The sequence below is a fragment of the Panthera pardus genome, unplaced genomic scaffold (genome assembly GCF_024362965.1).
Source record: "Panthera pardus isolate Hobbes unplaced genomic scaffold, ASM2436296v1 HiC_scaffold_10, whole genome shotgun sequence".
Lineage (NCBI taxonomy): Eukaryota > Metazoa > Chordata > Mammalia > Carnivora > Felidae > Panthera > Panthera pardus.
The window spans coordinates 19,329,483-19,357,117 of NW_026526655.1; the positions used below are offsets into that span (position 1 = coordinate 19,329,483).

At 47.1% G+C, this 27,635-nt stretch overlaps 2 protein-coding genes across 2 annotated transcripts in view; both read right to left on the bottom strand.

Annotated features, from left to right (window-relative positions):
* Positions 1–12: 12 nt before the first annotated feature.
* Positions 13–3,302, bottom strand: GPBAR1 (G protein-coupled bile acid receptor 1). Its single transcript, XM_019446007.2, has 2 exons — positions 2,860–3,302; positions 13–1,181 (listed from the first exon to the last, which is right to left on the bottom strand). The coding sequence occupies exon 2, from the start codon at positions 1,134–1,136 to the stop codon at positions 144–146; it is 993 nt and encodes a 330-aa protein (XP_019301552.1). The 5' UTR covers positions 1,137–1,181; positions 2,860–3,302; the 3' UTR covers positions 13–143.
* A 3,750-nt stretch (positions 3,303–7,052) lies between these two features.
* ARPC2 (actin related protein 2/3 complex subunit 2) overlaps positions 7,053–27,635 on the bottom strand; it is a 29,263-nt gene continuing 8,680 nt past the window's right edge. Inside the window, exons 4-11 of the mRNA XM_019446010.2 lie at positions 26,016–26,128; positions 22,128–22,173; positions 18,952–19,138; positions 17,960–18,053; positions 12,224–12,350; positions 10,635–10,735; positions 10,082–10,182; positions 7,053–7,513 (exon numbers count right to left, since the gene is read on the bottom strand). Coding sequence (XP_019301555.1) covers positions 7,489–7,513; positions 10,082–10,182; positions 10,635–10,735; positions 12,224–12,350; positions 17,960–18,053; positions 18,952–19,138; positions 22,128–22,173; positions 26,016–26,128 — 794 coding nt within the window. The 3' untranslated portion in view covers positions 7,053–7,488. The remainder of the gene's footprint in view (positions 7,514–10,081; positions 10,183–10,634; positions 10,736–12,223; positions 12,351–17,959; positions 18,054–18,951; positions 19,139–22,127; positions 22,174–26,015; positions 26,129–27,635) is intronic.

The following is a 27,635-nucleotide window of genomic DNA, read 5'->3' on the forward strand; positions in this document are numbered from 1 at the left end:
CCATAAACCGGGTGGAAGGAGCTTTATTCCATCAGGGTGGGGTCAGATCCAGAGGCATGGGGACAGAGAGGAGATGAGAAGAGATAGGTGCGGTGGCCGAGATGGACGGCTGCTTCTCGTAGGAGCGAGCAGAGGCCCTTCCCCTAGTTCAAGTCAAGGTCCACGCTGCTTTGGCTGCTGGTGTGGTAGGCAGTGCCAGGGCCGGGGCTGCCCTGGGAGGCTCTTCCCCGCAGCACCCGAAGCCACCTCTGGGCGGCCGCCCTCCAGGGGGCCGTGTAGCGCTGGTCACCCAGCCCCATGGCCACAGGCACGGCCGCCGCGCTGGCGCTGCCCAGCGAGATGAGGGACAACAGAGTTCCGGGCCCCAGTGGCGGGCGCTGCTCATAGGCCAGGACCGAGAGGAGCAGGGTGGCCACGTAGGGCCCCCAGCACAGCCCGAAGAGCAGCGTGGCCCCGGCCTGCGCCCTCGCCTGCCTCCAGGTAAGGGCCCGGGCCAGGGCTGAGGGCGCGCCGCGGCACACTGCCCGCTCCAGGCGGCGGATGTCCTGCAGCTGGCGGTGGGCGGTGGCCAACACGCGGGCGCAGAGAAGGGCGGCAGCCCCCACGGCAGGCAGCAGGAGCCCGTAGACTTCGAGGTAGAGGTAGGGGGCTGGGAAGACAGCCTGGGAGCTGCAGTTGGCGCCGGGGGCCCAGTGGTTCCAGCCCAGAGCAGGCAGGCTGGCAAAGAGCAGGGGGCCAGCCCAGGTGAGGAGCAGGGCCAGCCGCGTGCTCCCGCGGGGCCGCAGGGGCCGCAGCACCGCCATGTAGCGTTCGCCGTGCACCAGCAGGAGGTTGGCGAGCAGGGAGAGGAAGGAGAAGTTGGGCGCCAAGTAGAGGAAGAGGCACGACCAGTAGCCCCGGCGGCTCTGGCTCCAGAGGCCGGGCAGCGCGGGCAGCGCCAGCCCGGTGAGCAGCCCGGCCAGCAGCAGGCTCAGGAAGAAGCAGCCAGAGGGTGGGCTGCGCAGGTGCCGGTCCCTGGCGATGCCCAAGGCCAGGAGCAGGTTAGCAGCGACGATGAGGCTTGCCAGGGCCAGGGAGAGCCCCAGGGCCCCCACGGGGATGGGGCTGGGCACCTCCCTGGTGCTGTTGGGTGTCATCTTGGGCCTGGGGACAGGGGAGGCCTGGAGCAGCCGCCAGCATGCCTGGATGGAAGACGGCAGCCAAAATTAGGGGGCGCTGCACATGCAACCAGAGGTTGCACACCCACAGACTGCGGGCCTTATCTTGTTTGCTGATACACATTTTTTTTTTTTTTTCCATCAGTGGCTGATTAAAAAGTTACATAAAAATTCTTACTTCTGGCTTCTCTTCAAAAGTCCTGTCCAGCAACAAGTATGTCCTGCAGGGTAGCACCAGCTGGAGCTGACCAGCTCCCCATCCTGCCGTGTTGGCCATGGCTACTTTCTGTCTGACCCCCTCGGGGCAGCTGTGTCTATGCCTCCGGTTAGACTGAAAAGCCAACCCACCCAGCCCCAGAGCCCCGAAGCATCTCTGGATCCACAAGGCAAGACCTCTAAATCAGCCAACAGGGAGGTCTGGCTGGCGTGTAGTGGTCTTCTGGCCGGCCAACAGTTGAGAGCCCCTTTCAGGCTGGGCTGGGGCCAGTGCTAGGGGTGGGTGCTAAGATAAAGGAGAGGGGTCCCCGTCCCTAGATGCTCACAGCCTGGTTGGCACCAGAGTATTAGGAGAGGGTGGGTTGCTGAGGGTTGCGGGGCGGGGGCAGGAGTGAGGCAGAGGCGGAGGCAAAGGCAGGGCTCGCTGAACGCTGGAGTTAGTGACAGGCCAGGGCCACGGGTGGCAGCAGCAAGCGGGGTGCTCTGTCCGTTGCATCGCCTGCCCTGCCCCTCGGCCATCTTTGTAGCTGGTTACAGCTCAATGAGCGGCCTCCGGGTAGGACTTCCAGCCCATAAACTTGACTCATCTGCACCACACTAGCAACAGGGCCCTTCCTGGAACTGGAGGAGGAGAGGAGGGAGAGTGAAGATGCCAGCAGCAAGGAGGACACCCCGCCACGCCTTGGGGAGCTGAAGCTGAGCCCAGAGGAGGGGCAGGGGGAGCCGCGGGGCAGGGCCTGGCCGTTCTGTGACTCTGATCTGTCCCTCTCCTTCCCTTTCTTGGCTCTGTGTTCTCGGCCCCCCTCCGACACCCCGGCTGCTGGGGCCACATCGTGGGGAGGAAGAAGGGTCCTGGCCCCGGGGGAGCTCCTGCTGCTGTCAACCGGGGAGCAGCTGCTGTTGCTAGGATTAAGTCAACACGGAAAGGATTCCCAGCTGCCCCCACCCCCAGGTCATAGGAACCGAGGGCACCACCACCACCTTGAGCTCAGGAGATGCTGCCTTACTCCTCTTCCCAGTCCCCCTAGGCCTGCCAAGCCCCACCAGGCTGCTGCCCCTTTCCCCTCCCTTCAGCCTGTTTCCTCTTCCTCAACCTCCCCCACCCCTACCCCCTTTCTCTACCCAGGACATCCTTCCCTCTCTAGCAGGCCCTTTGGTTTCTGTTCCCTTTGTCCCCACGCCACCAACTCTATGAAACTCCACAAGACCTCAGGGTCCGGTCCTTCCAAGCTGGACTCTGGAGCTCCAGCTCCCAAGGACTCCCCTGGCGTGAGTCCCCACCCCTCCTCCACCAGTGCAGCGAGAAAGGCAGGGACAGCCCCAGGGCCACCTTCCCAGCAGAGTGCTGGCCCCGTGACTTGCACCCCCTGGAGGCTCTGGTGGCTTTGGCCAAGTGCAATGGCCTCTGAGGATCGGGGGCTGAGGTGTCCAGAAGAGGCTGGGTGCTGGGTAGGGGCAGGGGGAGGGGAGGGGAGCAGCTACTCACATGGCTGTTGGGGACAGGTGTTGCTGGCCCGGTCTGGGCTTTCCTCAGAGTGTCAGGGAGCTGCTGCAGGCAGGCCCGCAGGGCTTCTGTCGCTGTCTGGTGTCCCGGCCGGTGAGGGCATGGTGCCTCCACAACCTGGGTACAGCAGGGCCCCGGGCTCTCTGCTGCCCAGGCTCTGCCCCTGCCTGGGTTCTGGAGGGATGGAGCCGGGGCTGGTGGGGCTCAGCCCGGCCCCGCCCCTGGGGGTGGGACCCGGCACACCCAGAGCTGCTGACTGCGAGGCCTTCCCCTCTGAGTCCAGTGCCCTCTCCCTGTCCTGTGCCAGCATGCCCCCTCTCCAGCCGCCAGCCATCTTCTACCTCAGGTCACCCAACTTGGAGCCATCATCCGCTAGCCTGGCTAATCTGAGAAATGCATCCCAGTTAATGAATAAAAATGGCTTTGTCCATCCCCCACTTCCTGTCCCAGCTAATACATTTACATTTTTATTTTATTTTTTAAACGTTTATTTGTGGAGAAAGAACGTGAGTGGGGGAGGGGCAGAGGGGGAGGGAGACACAGAATCCGAAGCAGGCTCCAGGCTCTGAGCTGTCAGCACAGAACCCAACTCACGAACTGTGAGATCATGACCTGAACTGGAGCTGGACACTTAACCGACCGAGCCACCCAGGAGCCCCAATACATTTACATTTTTAACCCTCTGGAGTGGCCATCTGGCTGACAGCACTTCCAGCTCCATGTCTGATGGTGGCAGTGGCAGGGGTGTTTGGAACTTTGCTCTCATCCGATCCCTTTCAGCTTATAAAAGCCAGCCTTGCCTTCTAGAACCTGGGGTCAGTCTACACTTTTCTTAACTACTTTGAGTCAAGTTCTGGGCTATGAGGTAAAAATGGCTCTGGGGGTGTGACCTACCCTGGGGCCTCAATTTTCCCATCTGTAAAATGGGAACAAAGTAAAACCACCTCTCTGGGCTGCTGTGAGGAATATCACAGAGCAACATGTGTGGCTGCATATATTACAGTGCCTGACACTTAATGTGGGGTGGGGGTGGGGGTCTCGATAAATGATTCATTTCCTTCCACTTCCACGATGATTAAGAGGCATGAGCTAGTGTTGGCATCAGAAAGCCTGGGTTTGAATCCCAGAATCCTGGCTGGGATCCTTTTTTTTTTTTTTTTTTTTTTTTTCTTAATTTGTGTGAACTTGGGCAAAGTACTAAAGCTCTTTTGTCTTAGTTTCCTCATCTGTAGAATATATTGTGCTCACCTATTGTGAGACTAACCGAGATAATGTGTGATGAGGACGAAGCGCTAGGCACACGAGCACACAATGAAAAGCAGCTGCTATTAACATCTTAGGATTTCTGCCCTTCTCTGCATGTCCCTTCCTCCAGCCACCTGTATCCTCTAAGAAAGAACTCTGTAGAGAAAGGCAGAAAGACAGCTCGCAAAAAGCAAGAGGGGAAGGGTGCTTTTGCTCCAGAGAGACACTGGGGAAACCAGGTACAGGAGAGGAAGGGCAAGTTCAAGGCTAGGAAGACAAGAGGCATGATGCTCCAATTTTCACTTGTATCAGGTGAGGTCTTGGGGTGCTGGAGAGAGGCCAGTTACACCCCCCTGAGGCCTGAAGTGGGAGGGAGCAGGATGAAACTGTGAGAAAGCTGGAGATGAGCCATGAGGACAAAGACTTCCCTGCTCAAGAGCACAGGTAGACTGAGCCAGGGGACTTCTGTGCCCTCGGCGGGGGTGGTGGTGGGGTAGACCTGGGCTGAAGGCTGGGGGCCGAGGGGTCTAGCTCTGCCAATCCTGCACAGTGGTTGGGGCGACCTGGGGAGCAGAACTTCTGTTGGGACAAAAAGTGGGAGGAGGAAAGCATCCAGCCTCAAACCCATCCTCAAGGGAGCTGGCTGCCGGAGACTGGCTTACAGCAGCTGGCCCTCAGACCCACGCTATCTGGTCAAGCAGAAGTCAGAGGCTCTGGGAGAGTTCAGCCTGGGGCCTGGGCAGCAGTGGGTGTGGGGCCCCTCAAATACAGGATTGCCAGGAATAAACAGACGTCTTTCTGTTCCAAGCCATGGCCTCCTCCCTACGAGATCCAGGATGTCTGTGTTTCTTCTCTGCTGCTTTGTCTAAACATTGTGTGTGGGATGACGTATGAAGGGGACATCTTAGGCCATGGGAGCTGGGAAGCCTGGGTTCTGTCCCCACTCAGCCCTCTCTCTTCCTTACTGGACCATCCAGTCCTTCTCTGCTTCCCTGGCAATCTCTGGCCCGGACTCATCTCCAGCCTCCCCTAGGCCCACAGGAGGGCTCTGGTACAGGTGGTTTCCAGATGCTTCATTCCAGCTGCAGGCTGGAGAGCCCTCTTCGTGGTCCTCATTCTTTTCCTCAGGTAGAGCCTAGGTCAAGGGGCCAAATCCCACCAGGGAATCCTCCTGGGCCTCCTCCGTTCACTCTAACCCTTGGGATATTTGAAGCTCTTGGCTGACCCTCGGTGCCTGGGACTGGGTGGATGCGGTATGCGAGGGCTGGGGGTACTCACTAACTGGATGAATGGAAGAGACAGGGCACTGGGGTTTCCTGGACCCTGGCTGGCCTCCAGAAGCCACTGTCAAAACTCCACTCCCTGTAGATAAAGAGCAGACGAGCCCTTGGGAGCCACCTGGCATAATCCTGGCCAGGATCTTGGCCTCAGAAAACCCTAAGTCAGGTCTACGGGCAGAAGAAACCCTGGTCCTTCCTGTTAGGGTTAAACCAGATTCTCCATGGCTCCCTAAAAGCCACAGACACTGGTGATTTTAGGTGATCTCCAGAAGGGGGTAGCATTGCTTGAACTCAAAACAGCCCCCAGAGCAGACCCAGGCTTGGGTCTTTAGCCTCACTGTTGAGACGGTCTTAACTTCCAATGAGACCAAAGGGAACTGAAATGGCAACTAAGTGCCAGTTCCCTGTAAGAGGGCTGCTGCTGCAGTCAATAGGTGTTCCGCCCACCAGAAACAGGTGACAAGGGCCCAGTCCCACCAGGGCCAGCACTCCGCAGGGCCCACATTTGTTGGGATGGGCACTTAGCTACGTCCTGAGCTAAGAGTCCTGATTCAGTGAAGTCCAGATGACTGAATGACATGTAGCTTTCAGATTTCTTGACTGTGACCACAGTTAAGAGGACGTTTTTCATGTATACAACTAAAACACAACCCAAAGTCAGTACTTACCCTTAAGAAATGTCGTGCACTCCGATCCATGCCATCCCATTAAAAACGCTGGTGATGAAGTTACACACATGAGAGGCACACACAGAAACACACAAGGCACACATATGCACACGTGTGCATGTGCATGAGAATGGCCAGGACTGTGTCTATGACCTCGTCCTGGTGGTGACACCGTGCTACAGTCCTACGAGATGTTGCCGCTAGGGGGAGTTGGGTGAAGTGTATACAGGATTTCTGTATTGCTTCTTGTAACTGCGTATGAACCTACAATGATCTCAAACCCGTCTAGGAAATAAAAAAGTCAGGAGTTCACAATTCATTAATGGGTCTCAAACCAGTTTGGAACGTACCGCACTAGGTGGAGACAAGTTAGAAGGGAAAGCAAAAAGCTAGAAACCATTTGGCTGGCCCTCAGATCATTTCAGGTACTCAGAAAATTCTCCTGATAATTCTTTACCAAGCAAGCTTTCTGAACTGACTTTATTTTGGGGATCAGCATACTTTGCTAGGCTCTCTACTGTTAGGTGAGCATCTCCCAAAGTGAATTTTGTGGAGGGCCCGTCTTTTGGGTTGTTGTGTGAGAAGAGAAACGGTGGCCAGTTGGTCTGCATTAGGTCCACACCTTGATACCCATCAATGTCCTGCAGAAGAACACAGGCCATGGAACACATTCTGGGAATGCTGTGCATTACTCATGATAAGAGTAAGCCAGAAACACTTTAATGTAACTGTCCCTGGCCCAGTAGCTTCTTGGCCACAGCCAGACAGACTTAGTAACAAAGCTTACAGGAAACAGGTTCAAGTTTATTCAGAAACGCCAACCAAGAGCTCACTAGCCAGCCATTCTCTCTCTCCTCTAAGGCGGGCCGAGGCACTCCTGAAAGTAAGGTTTTCCAGATTGGGTTTGTAGGCTCAAGGGTAGTGCCACGTGTACCCTCCTCTCTCTTTTGGACTCAGTCTAGAAACCCAGCAAATTCTCACGTAAGATAGAAAGATTTTCTTTATTAATGACCCCAACCGTATTTCTTTAGATACAGGAGTTTTGAACTCAAATACTTAGGAGAAAACAAGTTAAGATTGCATTATCCTGCAACTCATTACCAGTAACATATTGCAAAGCGAAACAGCTTGGAAAACAGGGGGGAAGGCAAGGAGAGTGAGGGAGGGAAGATAAAGAAAAGGAATTAAGTTGATCAAGTGGAATTCTTTTTTTTTTCTTTTTTTAATTCTTGAGAACTATGAAGTCCTTGCAAGCACAGCTCGTTTCTGCAGATTATTTTCCAAACGTGTACAAAATGGAACCGAAACGGAGAATCCCTTAAGAACCTGAAGAGGTGCAACGGTAAAAGCTACGATTATCCAGTAGCAAGTGTTCCAGCCTTCAGTTGCCAGCCGCCTCCTCTTCCCGTTCCCAAGAGTTAGCGGGATGAAAACGTCTTCCCCCTTCAAAAGCAGAGAAAAGCGTGAGGGTTTCTGGGTCCCCTTTCCTGCCACCCCACACTCCTGGACTAGGGATGACATCCCAGAGAGAGGACGTAGGACCTCTAGGCCCGGAACAAGACCCAGCTCAGAGAGTTTCGTCAGCTCCTCGTGCTGAATACTCTGGGGTCCCGGGTAGCACCTGCGCCAAGACCACAAGGGCATTAAATGTACCAAGTGAGATGGGAGGATCCCTTGCCCACAATTTCTGGACGGCCTAGACCAACCTGAATCTCAGACTGGGCTCAACCCTCTTCTTGGTCGAGAGCTCAGGCTCCTCCTGCACAGCTTGTACCTTTTTGGGCTCGCGGACAGCAGTCCCTTACATTTTTCACCATGGGAGCAAGATGCTCAAACTTTCCAAGTACAGGCACTTTGTGTTGCCATGTGGGGCCATACGCCAGGGTTACAGAACACTCGCCTGACGTTAGGCTCCTGAGTCCTGGTGCTCTGTTCTGTCCCACTTGGTATTTCTCTGAAGGGCCAGCTTTGGGAACAGGCTGGTTCCCAAAGACAGAAGTTATTTGGTAAAGCAGCCTGGAAGCTGGGGTTGAGAACGATGGAAAACTGGGGCAAAGATATGGGGGCTAAAATTTCCTGCCTTGAACATCTTACCCCAAAACGAAACCATGCTTTATCAGCCCCCGTCTCCCCCCGCCGTGCAAAGCTCATGAGTGTTCGATTCTGGCAGAGAGCACCGTGGGGCATGGACACGTACAGTTGGCTTCTGAGCCAGGCCTGCCATCCTGTTCCATGCAAACCCTCCTTCCCTGCTGTGTGTGAGGGTCCTGGCTTCTTCTACTCATCCTTAGTAACACAATCCGGTTTTCAGCCTGGATGCGGTCGTTAGCCTCCCCCTCCCCTTTCTGAGGCCCGTCTCTGCTAGACAGAGATCACAGGAGAGAAAAAGGCAAAGCTGCTCTTCGTGTCTCCCAGGAAGGAGACTCACAGATAACTTGGAGCTGCTCCTGCCCCAGCCCAAGACAGGTGCACTTGCTCTGTGGCAACCGCAAGGCCACCTGCCAGTGGGGCCAGAGGGGAGGGGAGGGGAGAAGCCCTGTGGGGAGACACTGGGCGGTGGCTGCTTTGGTGGGCTCTTCTGACCAGATAAGACGTTACTGGGCCGAAGATGGCGCAGGCAGCCCCATGACTGACTAGTTACAGAGCCCAGCCTCCCCTCCGCTGTGCCTAGCTGCCGGTTGAGTCTCTCCACTGGCCCTGAAAACGGCACAGAATCAGCTGCCTCACACTTGAGGTCACCAAAGTGGTGCCTGGTGAGAAGAGTAGTCCCATGGAAAGGGGGGGGGGGGGGGGAGGTGGAGCGGGCAGGGGAACTTGTAAACCCCAGGAGGGAGGCAGGGTTCTGGAGGGGCAGCAAGAGTATGTGTGTTCCAGGACACATACCCTCCTCACTGGATTTGTTTTGCCCATTTTAGGCCCTGCCGTGAAGCTGCAGGGTAGAAGGCATAATGCTGCCATTTTGTAACCAGAGCATTTGGACGCCTCTCTGGAAGCAGAGGATCCAGCTATAGGTTGAACACCCCTCCTTAGGCTCTGGGCAGGAGGTGCAGAGCTACTACAGAAGAGAGGCCTTTGGTACCAATTTCATGAGACGGGCAGCCCCTAAGCCTTTGCCTAAAGAAGTCAGGAGTGACTTCAACTGCCTGTATTGGAGACTGGAAATCTTCTGCTCAGGTACCAAGAGTCAGGCACCTCTCTCATCCTGTCAAGTGGCAGCAGAAACTAGTCTGGTAGGAGAGGCCTCACATGTCAGGGGAGGGGACCTGGGGTCCTATGCACACCACACCTGCCAAAGGTCACCCCCAAGAGAACCAGGTGGCGGCAAATGCACTGGCTGTGAGGGGTACGCGGAAGCTTCGTTCGCCTCCAGACTTGCGTTGAACGGGCACAAAGGTTGGCAGATGAGCACCTGTTACCTTATCTTGAGAACAGGATCACCTAAGCTTCAGCAGAAGGGGAACTAAGACCTGACATTTTGCCCAGAGACCTCAATCTCTAGCTAGGCTCTAGGGCACACTGACTCTCCTGCACGCAGGGCCAACACTGGAGCGCCAGTCCACATTTCCATCTCAGAGACAACTTCGTCTTCATGCAAAATTCCTGCTGAGAAGCAGACCAGGGGATCAAAACACTGAGTGGGCGGCTCCAGACCTATTCACTCAACTCAACGTCCTTAAGCAAATCTCTCCATTTCTCCAGGCAGACCTTGACAGGACAAGACTGCCCAAGGAGAACACAGCTATCTCAGTAAAAAGGTCCCTCTGTGCGTCCCCTAGCTGCCATTCTCCTGGCTCACAAAGATGTGGAAACAAGGGAACGCAGCCCAGCCCCGTCAGAAGTGAAAACCTGTCCACTGCATCTTTAGTCAGTCAGGTGGCTACAGGCCCCCATCCTGCCTGCTTCACATGTAGCTGCTGCCCAGACACCTGGAGCACCAGGTCTCCAACACCATTTCCCTCTCGGTGAGATTAGGAGAGGATGGCGGTCCTGCTGCGAGGCTGCCCTACTCACGTGATTGTTTTCATTTCTTTTTTCTCGGCATCTGGGCGTGCACGGTTCAGCACCTTGAGGAAGTCAGATGTTTTTGCCCGCATACGTGTGTGAATATAGGCCTGGAAACAAACACAATGGATACTGAAGCAGTCGTGTTCTACAAAGACAGCTTTGCTTTCAGTAGAAGTTATCAGGAAGGTTTGGGAACATATGCCTTACGAGCGACATAAGGTCATGCAGGGAAGCAGGAGGGCAACCCTTCCTGGAGACAGAGATTCATCTCTTTACTACGGGGAAGAGATGGAAGAAAGGCCATGATATCTTAAAGTCTCTAGAACCATCAGGGTTCATAGCAACAGGCTGGACTCCAGGAATGACTTTTTTTTTTTTTTAAGTAAACTCTACACCCAGCATGGTGCTCGAACTCATGACCTCAAGATCAAGAGTCACGTATTCTGCCGACTGAGCCAGCCAGGTGTGCCCCACACAGAAATGATTTTTTTATGTTATTAACTCTGGTGGAGAGGACGACCCGGTGCATAGGAGCCAAGGTGCCGTGGTCCCTTCTCACCTTAGAGCACTTGATGTGGTAGTGCAGATAGTCCCGGAACGTGTGGATCAGGTTGATGGTGTTGTCTCGAGCATTGGCATTGGTGTGGCGAGGGAACAGCACTGTGGGTGGGGGCACAAACAAGGCGTCCGGGTGTAACAGCAAGGCCAAAGAGATGGAAGGTCAGAGCCTACAGCTGGCTCCAGCCTCTCCCTGCCTAGTGCAATGCACTTGTATCCTCCTCCTTCAGACGAGGAAAGGATAAATACCACAACCAGGACTGGTACCAGTGAGTGCAAATGCCGGAAGTCAAGAAAAATGGAGGAGGTCAATGGTAGAAAACTAGGGCTCCCCAGAAAAGGGCTTGGTCCCGGGCATCACTCCAGGTCTGGATCCTATCCTGTGGCTGTGCATTCTGGAATCTGTCCCCATCTGTCTCCACCTGCTGGCTCCTGCCTCTGCAGCACGGCAGCCTCTTTAGGTGATACTACAGGCAATCTGGGGGGTACTTTAGAGAAAACATTTCACCTTAAGCGATCATGACTAGCAAACAAAGCCTTCCTGTTCTACGTCCCCGGGTGCTGCGGCACAGTGAGCCCAAAGGAACTCGTTTCCAGAGAAGATTCTGTGGTCCTGTGGTGAAAACTAGACACGAAGCCCTAAGGGCCTCAACCCTCTCGATGGGCACGGCAGAAGTTGTTTCGGCTAGGAGATGAGGAAAGCCCCTCCCTCGGCACTATAAGCTGAAGCCTCGCCCTCTGCACCCCTCCCTTTGGCTTCCCAGAATCCTCTCCACCTCTTCCACCTACTCTACTCCATGGTCTTGGGAGCAATAAAATCCTCCAAGTATGAGGTTTTGGTAGAATGCAAAGGAATGCCTCATAAGAAAGGGTAGGCCCTCTGTGTCAATTTACCTTGAAAAGAAACAAATAGCAAAACAAGAGGTAGTAACACTACAGGCCACAGAATCTAAGATGCCAACAATTTTAAGTCTACCCTCAGTTTATACACCATAAAGAGAAAGGCTGCCAACTAAACTGTGTGGCATGCATGAACTCCAAGCTGCATCCCAACCTCAAAGACAGTAACATGAAAAAAAGCGGAGCTCAGTTTTAATGAAATATGGTACATGAGTGGGCTCATCACCAATAAACGGGTACACCTTCAGTACAGAGGGGACTTAAACTTCATAAAAGGCAACATTTTAGTGGCATCAGGCGCAGTGAATGAGCTGTTATTCCGCACTATCAGCTACAATAATGAGCCGGCTCACTGGTCTAGAGCGACTGTAAGAAGGGAAGACTTAAATTTCTTCAGTGGAGTAAGTGAATCACGGCTGGAGTTCTGGCTTAGAAATGCCAAACGACTGAGAACTCCCAGTCGGCTACTCAGCAATGCTTGCGTGGTCCCAACTCACAACACTTGACACCAACAGGAAGAAAAGAAAATGATTACGGTACACCTTCCTGCAGCCACAGCAATGGCCAAGAACGACGTGGTACGCCTGCTTTCGCCCCTTTTACATTTTAACAAAGGTCCGTCTGGGTTTTGGCATCCTGCAGTGTGAATGCATCAAAGGCTCCCAACCTCAGCAATCCCACCCTGCTTACCGAAGGTAATATAGCCAATGTTGTCACCCACGGCAGCGTCGGTATCTTTCAGCTCCAGAGGTGGTTCCCTGTGGCTAAAGAGGACCTGTGGGGCTGTGTGGCTGGCTCTGCGTCCTTCTTTGAACTCCTGCAGGGAAGAAGCACAAAGCAACCAGAAGAGAATCTGATGTAAGATGAGTGGCGACTCATGCGATGAGGTTGGCCCCGTGGGGTGTGACTGGCAGATAGCTAAAAATAAACACCTAATATGAAATATTACAAGTGCTGGCTGCTATCGATGCGATTTGGACTCAAAAAGGAGAGATCGCAGAGTATTTAACAAGTCGGATCTTCAAAATGTGATGAGAGCATTCTTAATCCCTTTTCCTTTCTCTTGTTTTGGAACCACATATGCGATAAAAGTGTATCTGAGACTAAACAGACACCGAACTGCAAAGCATGAGAGAACCAGATTACATTTTAGGATTAAGGACTAATGCATATTAGTTTCTTTAGATTTAATGTGAAGAGCTTATATTTTTCAGGAAATCTTTAAAATTTCAGGGTGCATGGAACCTAGGCTCTAGCTTGGTTAAGACCCAACATGAAATCTTAACTCCTTTCATCTCTGTGTGAAAGCCTCTTATGGGCTGACCCATTTCTCACCCCTCCTTACCCCATCTCCACTTCTTCCAGTTTCATGACTATCATGCTTTCTCAGGGCTCTGGGCCTTTGCACAAGTCCTATTTCATGGAGGCATCTTAGACTGTTACTATTTAGAATCCAGAAATCAGCACTTCAGATTAAATGTAAGCCCTTCTTGGGGGCAGAAGACAATGGAGTTAAAGAAGCTGAGTTGTTTTAGGGTATACTGACAGGAGGAGGCTGTGCGACATGAGAAATGAAAGCCTGATTGTTAATTCTGGTCTTGAATGGCTATGGACTCGCCCACCACCACTGTGCATAAGGACTTATTCCCCTTAACAAAATGTACCCATCCTCATCAAACGACAGGAAAATGACTGAGGATGTAAAAACCAGGCCATTCCCCCTATGTTCTAATCTCCATAATCTCCAAACCTCAAGCTTCTCTGACACACACATTCCCGTGTACACAGGAAAACGACACAAGGCATTCCTGTCTCAACCCAGATGTGCAAGAACAGAACCAGATTTTCCAGCCATGCCAGTAAAACAGGGTGATCCAAATCCACAGTGATAACAGAAGAATGGAACCAAGGGCTATGTAAATCCACAGTTCTAGGAGTACTGAAAGCATGTTTATACAGCTGTTTGGTCTGCAACACTCTCCTACCGCTGCTCAGATATGGTCTCTTCTCACACGCCATCTCTAACACACGTGGGGAGCTGGCTGCTATCTTGTTGGGAGGTCCCATGTCTTCTCTCTAAGCCTCGACTCTCACACTTTACTAGTCACTAATGCGTCTGGCTTCCCTAAGGGGCTGTAAGCTCCACAAGCCAGGGATCTTTATTACTCTGTACCCATTTCTCTTCCTTCAAAGAGGCTGGACAGCACATGGCTTGCTGAGTGAAAAAGCAAGCACTTCTACTCTAGCTGACTTAGTGCTGTCACACTGGAAAGGAAGAGACGGGGACTAATACAGCAAGCCCGCAGCAAATTAATGGCAAAAGAAGGGTAACACCTGAGGAGTTTTAATGCCCAGTCTGGGATCTCGCCTGTTCCACCACCCTGCCTCCTGAGCTGGCACTGCTTGGCTTCTAAAGGTTGGTGGAAAATAAACTAACATAGCCAGATTAGCTTACTCTCTTGTAAATTTTGTTCCTCAAAGGAAAAATATTTGGAGAGGTAGGGAAGGAGTCAAGATCATTCAAATGGTAATTCCTAAAGCAAAGCTTCTGAGGTTACCCTTCTCTAGAAAACACTTTTCATTCTGCAAAGGGTTTGGGAGGTTTTCTAACTTCTACTATTTTTACTCTTTAGCTCCAGGGGAAAAAATAGAACAGGTAATAGCTGCTGGCATTTTCTTGTGTTCAGTAAGCTTCTTGAAGGCTCCAATTCACTGGTACCTGTGGCATTCATAACCCAATGGGGCGTGTGTAAACCTGCGGTGACTTATTAGCATTTCATCAGTTCTGTATAGGTAAAGCAATACATTCAAGATTTGGGTGAGGATACTCCCATGTGGGGAACTACCCTTTGGCCAACTTTGTGTCTTTGTTGCTCCTCTGTGCTCTCTCTTAAATAATACCTAAGAAACAATCAACCGACCCACCCAGTTCTCCTTTTTCTTTTCTAAATGCTTATTTATTTTGAGAGAGAGAGAAAGAGACAGACAGAGAGGGAAGGAGAAAATTCCAAGCAGGCTCCAGGCTGTCAGTGCAGAGCCTGACCACCATGAGATCATGACCTGAGCCGCAATCAAGAGTCAGATGCTTAACTGACTGAATCACTTTCCTTTTTCATTAGGGTCTTTGTTAAGTGCACGTCAGCAATGATGCCTCTTTTTTTCCCCCTCCAACGAGAATGTCTTTTGAATATCACAGTATCATTTCTCTCTTCCATCAAAGCATGATTTATCATAGCAAGTTCAGAGTAAATCCAAATATATACAGAAATTGAGTCCTGTAAATGATAAAAAGCAGCATCTTAAATCGGTAGTATAAACATGGGCCTTTAAACAACTGCTGAGACCAGTGGGTGGCCATTTAGAAAAAAAAGATGGACCCATCTTTCATACCATATGCCAGGAGAAACTCCAAACAGATAATCAAAAGATCACGTGTAAAATATGAAACTGTAAAAATACTAGGAAAATAATACAGGTAAACTTTACAATCTTAGAGTAGGAAAAGTGTTTCTAACAAGGACTCAAAATCTAAAAGCCACAGAAGAGATTTAACTCTGTGAAAATAAACTTCTGTGTGAGGGAAGAAAAACCCATACACTCTAATGACAAACTGGAAAAAATATTTGTAACTCTTACCATAGATAAAAAGGCTAATCTCTCTAGTATATAAAGAAATGGGGATTAATAACCCAATACAAAAATGGGTAAGGGCATAGAGACACCTCAAAGGAAAGAAAAACAGACTTCAACAGAAGAAAAGATATTGGACCTCGTTCGCAAGAGAATATAGATACCATTTTTAAACCGATCAGATTGGCAGAAATCCAAAAGTCTGACAACATACTCTGGGAAAATATGCATCGTAGGTGGGAGGGAAAAGGGTACAACCTCCGTGGAGGTTGGCAAGATCTACCAAAATTACTGACTTTGACTCAGTGCTCCCAGTACAGGAAAATATCCTACAGCTATCACCACACAGGTATCCAGGTAGAAAGGGTCCTCAACATAGTATCTTCACTACTGCTTAAGAGGCAGATTGCTTGTGTCTTGTCCCTGAACATAGAGAAACCAGTGGTTTCCACTTAACTTTTCTCAGTTACTGGGCTGACGTTAAGATCTAGAAATATGTGGGCGCCTGGGTGGCGCAGTCGGTTAAGCGTCCGACTTCAGCCAGGTCACGATCTCGCGGTCCGTGAGTTCGAGCCCCGCGTCAGGCTCTGGGCTGATGGCTCGGAGCCTGGAGCCTGTTTCCGATTCTGTGTCTCCCTCTCTCTCTGCCCCTCCCCCGTTCATGCTCTGTCTCTCTCTGTCCCAAAAATAAAAAAAAAAAAAAAAAAAAAAAAAGATCTAGAAATATGAAAGATATTCTAGTTCACCATACTCTTATCTCCAAAATTCTGTATCGTTCTTAATGCTTCCCATGGAATAAGCAGTGAAATGATATCAGACTTTAGTGCTCAGCTTGCACGTCTACAGAGATAATGCACCAAAGGCAAATACTAGAATATCCATGTGAGTATGCAATGGAAATTCTGTCTTTTTCCCAAGGGCATTAAGCATCCCTCAGAGTCTGCTGAATGACAAAAGCAGGAAACGTGTTCTGCCCAGGCTGGAGGTCCACTCCAGGATCCGGAAACCCACAAAGATACGCAGCAAGCAGGTCAGTGACCAGGGGGAACTTTTAATAGTGTCCCTGGTCACAGCATTCTGTGCTAGGCAGGTGCTATTCTCCATTCTCCTAGAAATTTAAAATAACCAGGCCCAGGAAAATTCTCAGATGATTTACTTGGGGTAAAATCCAGCAAAATAAGCCCAGGATTCTAAAGGTGAATTCAAATAAATTGCCCAGCCTTTGACTTTGGAGAGGGAGGCAGAGCAGATGGCTTCCCGAGCACAGCCTTTTCACATTCTTGGACACCAGATGGGTCTGCATGGTGCCAGTCCAGTCACTAACTAGAGATACTGTCAGTGTAAAAATGCAGACTTTCTTTTCCCTTTTAGACCAGTGCCCCTACCACATGTACTTTGAGGGAGGAGTTTAAATTCATGTGCAAAAAATACACAAAATTTTCCTAAGGAACAAATCTCCTGTAAGCTCTCCAAGATAAGATCTGTTTAAAGCATAAAAATAAGATGTCGCCAGGAATAAAATGGAACAAGACTGGTAAAAAACCAGCTAAATCTAAATATATACTTCATAGCTTTTAAAATTAGTATGTCAGTCTGGATTCAGCCCAATTTCTAAGCTAGTGCATTTAATTCCCCTGTCAATTCTGCGTAAAAACACATGAAATGCCTGTCTGGAAGCTTACATTTAGGACCCACGATATAGGTCTATATAGCTGTGCGCGCGCGCGCGCGCGCGCACACACACACACACACACACACACACACACACAAAACACTCGTTTTCTCTCTCTCTCTCGTAAAGTTTAGTACTCTCAAATGCTCAAAGTGTCAATATTCCAATTTTTCCGCCTAGGGACTCTAAAATCAGCATTTCTGATTAATTAGACTAAACACAAAAAGTCACTAGAGACGGATCAAATTCGGGCTATCACTTTTGAATAGTTCCCTAGTCACTTTAGAGAGGCTACACGTAAAATATCCTCACTATATTAAGCACAACTCTTATGTAGCAAAAAAGGTTTGCTGTCCAGAGTCCTTAAATCTCCTCACCCTGCCCAGGGACAGGACGAATGCACAAAAGGTGCTTGAAAACGTAAGCACTGAGCTAGATTTTGAATGCTGAGCCACCTCAGAAGAAATCAGCCTGGATACCACTTCACCAACGAGCTCTCCTGTCCTAGAGTCAGCAACTGGTTAGCAGACAGCATGACAGAGCCACAATGCGGTACTGTACCAGACCAGAGTCCAATTGTACCAGAAATCCAATTACACAATGTCCCGCTGAGCCCCATTACTCTCTTCTTGGTAGGCGAGCTGCTTCTGAGGAAAGAGCTCTACAGTGACCTCAGGCAAACTCGGGTCAATTTGCTTCATGGTCCACTCAAGGACTCTAGCCTATTAATGTACTGTCTACTACTTAGGAATTTTCTAGGGATTCTGTTCTGAAAAGACTTTAGGACTAAACCAAGAGCAGACCTTGCCAGAAACCTCAGGAAACTTGACAAGAGGGTAGGAAACCCGACCAAGCTTTAAATCAAAGACTCAGTGGCAGCAAGGGTGCTTAATATTCAGTCGTAGCATTAGTATGTTTGGTACTCCATTCACTCTTTCAGTCTAGTCCTGCAGAGGCTAAAACCACTAAGGAACAACTACATGCAGTGGGTTGGGTGGGAGCTGTTTAATTACACCTTCAACAAGTTCTGGCATCGGCAGAGCCGCCAGCTCTCCTCTTCTATGCTTCACAGTATAAACCGCCACGCTGCGGCATCCCTCCCCCAAAACATGTCCATTCCATACCTGCATGAACACTTTTCCAATGACCACATCGTCGTCATCCTTAAACACTGTGCTGAAGACTACTGTGACTCTGTCCTTTTTAGACTCAACATACCTGAGGGGAACACAACCCATGAAGTAGTAAGTACAGAATCAGAATGGGGTTTTGTCAAGAACTTGATCTCGAAGCGGAACAGGCGGGTACAGTCATAAATCTTTTAATTCATAAAACAAGGCATGCCAAAGGAGACTAAGTATGTATGACCAGCAAAGTCTATATAATGCACACATGCCCTGAGAGGGGTAGGAGATGAAGATCACCCAAAGTAGATGGTACTAATCTGTCTATGTGGTAAGATGTGGAATCTACTAGTGTTAGTGATTCTCAGAACTTCACTCCTAAACATCTTTTTAAAAAAAAATTTTTTTTTTTTTTTTACATTTATTTATTTCTGAGACATAGAGAGAGGCAGAGCATGAGCAGGGGAGGGGCAGAGAGAGAGGGAGACACAGAATCTGAAGCAGGCGCCAGCTCTGATCTGTCAGCACAGAGCCCGATATGGGGCTCGAACCCACGAGAACCGTGAGATCACGACCTGAGCTGAAGTCGGATGCTTAACCGACTGAGCCACCCAGGCGCCCCTTTTATTTCTTTATATACTATGAGATTCCTAGTATGTAGATGATTCAAGAGTTGCAAAAACACAGACTCCATGGTCACCCTCTACCTCTTCATTACCTAGGCTATATTACTGAAGGAAACCTTCAACAGTGGTGTCTTAAAGGAAAGCAGTGGATTCACTTTTCTTCTTTAGCCAACTTTTGATATCTGGAGACTAGCAGAAGTGGCCCCCCCGCCCCCCATCATCTATACCTTGGCTTTGAGAATTTTATGAGAAAGACATGTTAGGGATATTCACCCAATAGAGTTTAAGGTCTGATCTAACCATGTGTCTTTCAGTAAGGGCATATAACAGACACACCCAGGCTTTAGGGCCAAGTCCTATACTCACATGGTCTCATCATCCCTATAATGGATAACTGCCCTGTTCTCTCCTTCCTTGCCTTCTTCTTGGAATTGGAAGTATTTCTCAAAGACAGAGGCAAAACAATTTCGTTTCAACATGCCAGCCTGATGCACAATAGAATCCTTGGATGCAGGCAGATTTTCAAGGTCATATAGCAAGGAGACATTATATCCTGGAAGGGGAGGAAAAACCCAGAGGTTATATTAAAAAAAAAACAACACATAAAAACCAAAAAACTTTGCAGGTTCTAATGACATTTTATTTTGTTTCAATGCCTTTTAAGCCAGGTAGATTGCTGTGCATTCCCATACGCCTCATATGGCAAATGAGGTAAGGCAAATAAAACCCCAATTCTTGTAAAATCACTGTAAGTATACACAGCTAATTAACAAATTCTCTGCAAAAATTTGAATCAATATCAAAGATGACAGATTACAAATAAGGAACAGGAAGAACCCATAATCCAGGAACTCTCATTAGAAATGTAGTGTTCTAGACACTGTTGGGAAGGGGGCTTGCATTATAGCTATCAAGCTATAATGAGTTACATATTTTTCTTCGATGGTTTAACCTGCCAAGTGCTAACACAGTCAACAGCTGGGGAGCTTTCTGATAAAAACACAATACAACTTCTTGCATGCCATCACAAACCCTTTGTGGAAGGAGGGAAGGTACGGAAAAACCTTAAGAGTGTGTATGTCTATATATATAACGTGTGTGTGTGTGTGTGTGTGTGTGTGTGTGTATACCTCTCCAATAGCTTTCCTTTGTATACACTAAAAATTTCAAAGTGTTTTAAAATATCTTACTTCATTTAATTTCTGTAAAAATTCTTTGAAGTAAGCAGGCCAGATACGGTTATTCTCATCTTAGAGGGAAAAGGAAGTTCAAAGGAGCAAAGTGCCATGCTAAATGCAGCAGGATATAGAGGTGTCAGCAACTCCATTTTGAGTTGAATAGAATGGGATCCAAATTCTGGCCTTGCCACTTTGTGATCTTGGACAAACTACATAACCTCTATAATTCTGGCATCTGTTTAAAAAGGGTGGTAGGATGGGAGAGGCACCTGGGAAAATTAAAATAGCATTTTAAAGCGGCTGGAACACAGTAGGTCATCAATAAATGGGCCCCAAAGCTAAGTCTGCGACCACCACACACTATTTTGCCTCTTTACAGCATGTCGAGTACGAGTTCCAGCAAACAAGGCGGGGGACAACTGATTATCTGATCAAATGATGAATACACCCCAAAAAGTATACAGACAGTTTTGTAAGAGTATCTGTACATCACTGAGTATCACTTCACATGCTAGGTAAGTGCTGGAAATAATTTTACCAGAACTGTAAGGAATATCTTAAACATTTATACTTTGTTACTATTTAATCTTTTTCCAAGAGCATTCCTCAGGTCTGTGTTTTTTGTTGGATCTATCCTCCCTGAGAACATGAGCTATCTAAATCTCTGTTCTAGATTGTACTTAGCACATTTTTGATACTCCAATATTAAATAATATCAACCACCATTCCATTTTGGGTACCAGAAAACAAACCAGATAAGCAAACAGACTGTAAGATTAGATAGAAAAATAAAATATTTAAAGTTGAGGTTTGTTAGTTTCAAGAAGCCAAATAAAACAAATTAAGTAAATTACAGCTGAAGTCAGACTTAAAGAAGGCTTTGATATGATGAAGAGAACATCCTGAGAACAGATTAAAAGTAAAGACCTAGTACGGCCTGGTGAGTTCCCCAAACTTGCCTAGATAAACTCACAGAGAAACAGGAGACACACTACTTCCACAAGTTTTTATATTTTGCACTTGTATGAACACAAGGTCTGCAGTCTGGCATTGCCTGGGCTTTAGCGGGAAGTGTAAGAAAAGGCTCAGGGACAGAAACCTAACCTCTGTGTTACACCCCAGTGGTTCCGACACACTGCTTGATCTGAGCTGTGACAAGCATGCCCAAGAGTTCCTATATGATTTTTTTCTGTTCTAGTTCTGCTTCTTCCCTTCCTCCCTCCCTTTCCTCACTCTCTTTCTGAAATTCCTTGATTCCTCTTAAAGCCTATAATGTTATTTATTTTTTGGTTTTTATTTCTGCGATACACTTTTACATCAATTTGGGGATGAACACATTTTAGTATTCTTTCTGGACTGCAGTCAATGCTCCCACGCGCAGTACTCCTAGTAACAAGTTATATCCCAAAGGCTTCTGTATTTGCTATTTTTGTTTCCAGAGTAGCATACAGAAGACAGGAGAAGGTATTCTACTGGGAGTGGTGAAGCATGTCATATTATAAACATGAAAACAAAGAAAAATGCCACGAAGGTTGGGGAAGGAAATATGCTAGCAAAAGTAGTAACTGCTGTTAAAAGACACAGACACACCTTCCTTCTTAGAACAATTTGCAAAGCACCACGGGTAAAATTTGCAAAGTACCACAGGAACAACATTTGAGTAACACTGTGTTACTTGGTCCTCATCGGGGGGTCCAGCTAAACGCCTCAGAATTTGAGACTACCACCTATTCACAAGGAGGAAAAAATTGTTCAGTTTTTTTGCTTTGTCTCTCCTATAAAGCAGTATAACATAGCTCTTGTAATTAAGGAAGGCCATGGTGGGCCATGGTGCTTTTCAATTCCCGCGGCTGCAAAGAGGCGATTTATTCTTTATTAGAAGAACAGATTAAAAGAAGGGGTTGAAATTTTTGTTACTTGAATATGTGAGAACAGTTGTGTTTCCTTCTCCACATGTGCAGAGCACAGAAAATGGTGTTAATAGGGGGCTGGGGTGAAAACCAAGGTTTGCTTAATCTCAAAAGACATTTTCATCACCATGAGCAAGCAAATAAAAATGGCCCGCTGGTTGAAAGATTAAGGAAGAGTCATTTGGCCCCACCAAGTAAAATGTTAAAAATGACAACATATAGCAGTTCTGCACACCACACTGTGAACCATTCCTGGACAGTGCAAAGCCCCTTAGCTTTTGGAAACAGCTTTATTTTTGTGGAGAGGACTGAAGTGGGAACTGGGCTCAGGCAGAAATATTTGTAAAATGAAAACTATTTAAATGAAATGCTTTGTTTAAAAAAAAAAAAGCAGAGTACAAACAGGACAGGTCTCTTTCCAGGTCATTCCACAGTTGCTTACGGGACTACATACCTGATTCGGGATTTACCAAGAAGCTCCCATACACCCTCTTTAGTAACTAGAAAATACAAAAACAAATGTTAATCCAAAGGTCATGATAATGTCATTTTTTTTTTTTTTTTTAAAGCACTGAATTTCCCAAGCTTCTTCTAAGCCAGATTTCTTAACTTTCATTTGGTGGATGGGACACTGGATACACAAGGAGAAGCACATGTATCTGAGTTACCAAGCAAATCACTCACAGAACTGAGACTGAATACAAAAGGTTAATTAATCTAGGATCTGTTTTTCAGTCAAGGCTCATCTTTTACTCTTTCAGGATTCAGTCACATCCTTTATATGTTCTCTGTTCTCCTCCAGACCATATACTGCACACCATCATGTTTTTAAGAATGCAGAAGAATGGCAAACCTGAGTGACAGATTACGTCAGTTATCAACTAAGTACAGGCCAAACCAGTAACCGAGGTGAGTGAAGAGAGAAAAACCAGAATTGCTGGGATCGGATTCCAGTTAGCCTGCTTATCTTGTAAGCTTTCAAATTATTTAGTTCATCACCAGTTTTATGCAAAAGACAACAGATAATTGCACCTTAGCCAGTTGTTTCTACTGGAGGGCCCACAGAAGGTTGTACTCTCTAAATGGTTTTTTCCCCAAAACCAATACTTACTGCTGGCTACTCTCCAGCTTTGGGGAGTAAATGATAAAACAAGAGCCCTTTTTACACCTTCCTATTTCTTCTCTGTCAGTACGACTGTTTCACCTGGTGGTAATTTCTCCTAGACTGACAGTTTAGGAAACAAACCTTTTATTCTGGAAGGCCTAGTTCAGACTTAAATGTTATATAGAATACAATAAGCAGTAGAAAGGCAGCTATCTGAAGACAGAAAAAAGTAAATATTAGAATCGTCAGAACTTGGTAACCTTTTTGGTATTTACTAGTCTTTATATGACTAACAAACTAAACACAGACATGACTTATTCTTAACCCTCATTAAAAACATACTTAGGGAGGGAAAGTGTCACCACTATTTCACAAGAAGGGAAAACTGAGGCCAGTATACTTAACAGCGTATGTAACAGTAATATAAAAGGCTGCATGGTTTTGTCTCTTGACATTCAGTCAATTTCTTAACACTATCTCACCACAAACACATTAATGATCCTCTGAAATTTTCTGGGATGCCAAAAAAAAAAAAAAAAGGATACTTAATCCTTGACAAGTTACCAATTAAAAGTAAACAAAAGCCGTCAACTTTTAATTGTAGGAGTTATACATGCATCTTCAACAGAATTCCATCAGCTAAGAAAAGGACTGCAGACACAGGAGCACTAGAGGGGAGCTCTGTGCAAGCAAGCACTCAGCCCTGCTCACTGCTGTGGTCTCTGCATCCACACGCGCCCACATATGGGGACTTTCAATAAACAGAGCTGAGTGAATACTGTTGTTTTCTTTGACTCTTACTTTCAATGTACACTTCAGAGATTAAAAAAAAAATCAGCAGCAAACCATATATTTAAGTCATATTTGAAAAATTTTTCACATGGTGAAGTTCTTTCCTTCTGTTCTTAAATATTCTTTAAGATTCCACATATTTATGTAACCATTTTTATACAGCTGGAAGAAATTCTCTATCTGTAAATGTGGATAATGGAATGGACCTCAAAGCATGGATCAGCGATCACATCTGTTTGTACAAAGGCAAAAGACAAGTAATGCCACATGCAGTTGTGATCTGGTGACCATATAGCCACTGTGAGGTTATCTTTTTTACAGAAGAGGAACTGAAGGGAGAAGTTCAAGGTCACAGAGTTTTTTGGTGGCACAGGGAGACCTGATCTTCAGGTGTCCTATATACCACTTCTCCTAAAGAGTCCTGGAGATGGGGTGAAGGGGTGGGGGTAGGGAAGTAACAGGCACATCCCTTAAGAATTTTCACTGGCATCCCACCTCTGAGCTACAATTCTGTACTGTGAGCACTATGGGTACCAGGAGAAAGGGAAAGTTAGATGTGGGAGAAAAAAAACCATAGCTCCTAATTCTTAGTTTAATTCCAAGCAAAGTTAAAATTCTGAGATCTGAGAGGTTCTTACAGCCAAATTTGAGCCACGTTCAACTCCTCTGCTCCCTCCCCCTTGGTGAAACCAACGGTTGCCTCCCTGTTTATTTCACTTGCACTTTTAACCCTGTATGATTCCCTTTTTCAATGAGCACATCTTCCAACCTGACACCAGGAGATGGGTGGAGGCAACCCACTGATGCTCACCATCAGACCTTCCCACCCTAGCAGCAGAGGCTTTCAAAGTAACAAGCTGCCTCCGGTTATCACAGGCTGGTCACTGTTTAACCAACTCAGGGAGCCATTTACTGTGCCCTCTGCTCCCGAACTGTGAATGTTACTTGCTCCACCCACTTGAGCGGGTGGAGCTGGCTCTTTGGCCCTGTGGGAGCTACAAGAATAGTGCTGTTATGGAGCTCCAGTGCCTGGAGAGCAGTCTGGAAAGGAGATTTAAGAAATCTAGCTGTTACACTTTCTTCCCCTCCCAAGGATTATTGTTATCACCACACCTGCATCTTTACACAGAGAGGACTGTCTAGGGAAAACGATTACACGATTTTGAGCTGTCTGTTCAAAGGTTTAACAATTCTTTACAGCTAGTTATTTTATGGTTAATCAAAAGCAGGGCCACCTTAACAGCCACTTGTTTCTTTTTACTCTGAATGTGGTAAAGGGAAGAGTTGGCCACTAGCTTTTATAGAATGATCCTTCTTATGCTTTATAAGGCTAGGTCTTCTTGCTGAAGATTTTGTTTCATGTAAAACAACCCTGAACACAAATTCTGTAAACGTTTCTTCTACCGTTGAACTTATGAGGCAAATCAGAAAAGGTTTTGGCTCTCCCCTTGAAATGCTGGGACAGATCAATTGCATATGAATATCTAAGTGACTGCCTATGGCTCTTGGTATTCTATTTGGTTAACATTAATTTTAGTTTTTATACCAAAATATTATCGAGATTTTGATCTTTTTTTTTTTTTTTTTGCCAACAGCCTTTTCACTGCATAAATTTTAAATAACTAAAAAACTACTACCCTTAATCACAAAGAAAACAGAAATGGCCATATCTTCATTCACCAGATTAAGGAGAACCTAGCTTGTTAAAACTAAAAGATATTTGAAAACTGATTCAGGAACTGAGTCATACTTCCTGCTTTGAGACCCAACCACAACGTGTGCACACTGGTGTAACAGCATTTTCTTTCTTCCATAAATGGCTCTCCCCAGAGCAAATACAGTTCAACAGGAACCAAACCTGCTACTTTAGCTATAGAAAGAAGCCAGTGAATGAGGCATGGCCATCAAGAATTTCATAATGCATAGACATCTTTTTATTTCCCGTACAGTAGTCAAAAGGAAGAAGAGATACTTAAAGAGGCCAGCTCTAAAGAAGTTTAAACCAAAAAACTAAAAGGGTAGATTTGTGCCTAAATTTCTACAGTATGAAATTAAGATCATAAACCTTTAAGGCCAGAGTTACATACCTGCTTCACGATATCATAGAAACAGAACGGAACCTATCTCAGTCTTGCAGTAGCTATTTTTATGTTGGTCAAAGAAATATTCTTCAGTGCATTTTTTGGAGAACAAAAGTTTTCATTTCATTAGTTAGGGACCATCTTTATTTTCCCCGAGTAATAAACAGCCAAAGCCTTTTCTAAAAAACACCCTTTCTATCATTATGGACAATGGAGTCAAGAGCCCCTGGTTAGGTGGGCAAGCTGTCCAAAGTGGCCAGTGCCGGTAGGGGTGGTCAGTGCCATGGACCTTCTATGAGTGGCAAGCTGCCAGTTAAAGGTGACAAGGAAATAAGAGTCCTGAGGAAAATGATGTGGAACATACCTCATCAGCACCATGTGCCTGAAGTTCCTTGTAGAATTTCAAAGAAATACTGACCATCACTTTTGTTTTGTCTCCATTAGGATTTGAAATATGATAGAGGACTCCATCGAAATCTGTGAAGAAAGCAAATAAAACTGCTTAACTTGGGAATGGGGAATAAGACCTTAAGGCACCTGGCTACCTCGTTACAGACCACAAGGAGGTCTCCCTTGTAAGTAGGCATATAAGCAAAATATGTGCAGATAAGCAAAAGTTTAAATCCATGCAGAAAGTATAAACACTGAGATAGAACTGTCAAGTACTTATCTGTCCCCCTTTAAAAAAAAATATTTAAAAAAAATTAAAAAAAATGTTTACTTTTGAGACAAGGGCAGAAAAGCGGCAGAGAGAGGCGACAGAATCTAAAGCAGCCTCAGCACTGTCCGTGCAGAGCCTGACGTGGGGCTCGAACCCACAAACCGTGAGATCATGACTTAAGCTGAAACTGAGAGTCAGACATTTTAACCAACTGAGCCACCCAGATGCCCCACTTTGCTCTTTTTAAGGAAAAAAAAAATTATTTATTTATTTCGGGAGAGAGACAGAAGGGGCAGGGGAGTGGCAGGGACAGAGGGAAAGAGAGAGAGAATCCTAAGCAAGCTCCTCCCTGTCAGTGCAGAGCCCAAGACAGGGCTCACGAGGGCTCAAGCTTACGAACTGTGAGATCATGACGTGAGCCAAAATCAAGTTTCAGATGCTTAACTGACTGGGCCACCGAGGTGCCCCTCTTTGCTCTTTACTAAAATTACAAAGCTATTCTTACCTTCATCACAGCTTGGTGCTGAAAGTTATTTCTTAAAAAGCTTTTGTTGTGATGTATGTTAAATATGCATACGAGATAATGTATAATGAACTCCTAGTTCCCACCATGTGGCTTCACCAATGATCAACACGGCCCAATCTTATTGGGATACCCCCCTCGCAATGATTTATTCTGAAGCAAATCTGAGACATCACATCATTTCATTCATAATTATCTCAGAATGTATCTCTAAATGATAAAGAAGAAATTTCAGAAAACACAGCCACAATACTGTTGCCATGCCTATATTTTTAAAAACAACTACTTAATATCAAATATCCAGTCAAGTCTTCAAATATTTGGTCTCAAAAAAACCCCAAAAAATAGTTTTATTTTATTTTTTTTTTACTTTTTATTTTTTAAATGTTTATTTGTTTTTGAGACAGAGAGAGACAGAGCATGAATGGGGGAGGGTCAGAGAGAGAGGGAGACACAGAATCTGAAACAGGCTCCAGGCTCTGAGCTGTCAGCACAGGGCCCGACGCGGGGCTCGAACTCACAGACCGTGAGATCATGACCTGAGCCGAAGTCGGACACCCAACCGACTGAGCCACCCAGGCGCCCCCAAAAAAACAGTTTTAAAATACTGTTGTCTTATTTGAATTAGGATCCACACTGCATTTGGTTATCTCTTAAGTTTCTTCTAATCTCTATATAGGTCTCCCCTCTCTTTGGCTATTTTCCTGCAGTACAGAGAGAACTCACCCTGTGTAGTTCCTGAAACCAGGGGCTGAGTGCCACCACTTTAGGGAGACCTGGCATTGCCAGTTAGTAGGAGG

What these genes read in the sequence shown, in the direction of transcription:
- GPBAR1 (XM_019446007.2), bottom strand. Translation starts at nt 1,136, where the DNA reads ATGACACCCAACAGCACCAGGGAGGTGCCCAGCCCCATCCCCGTGGGG.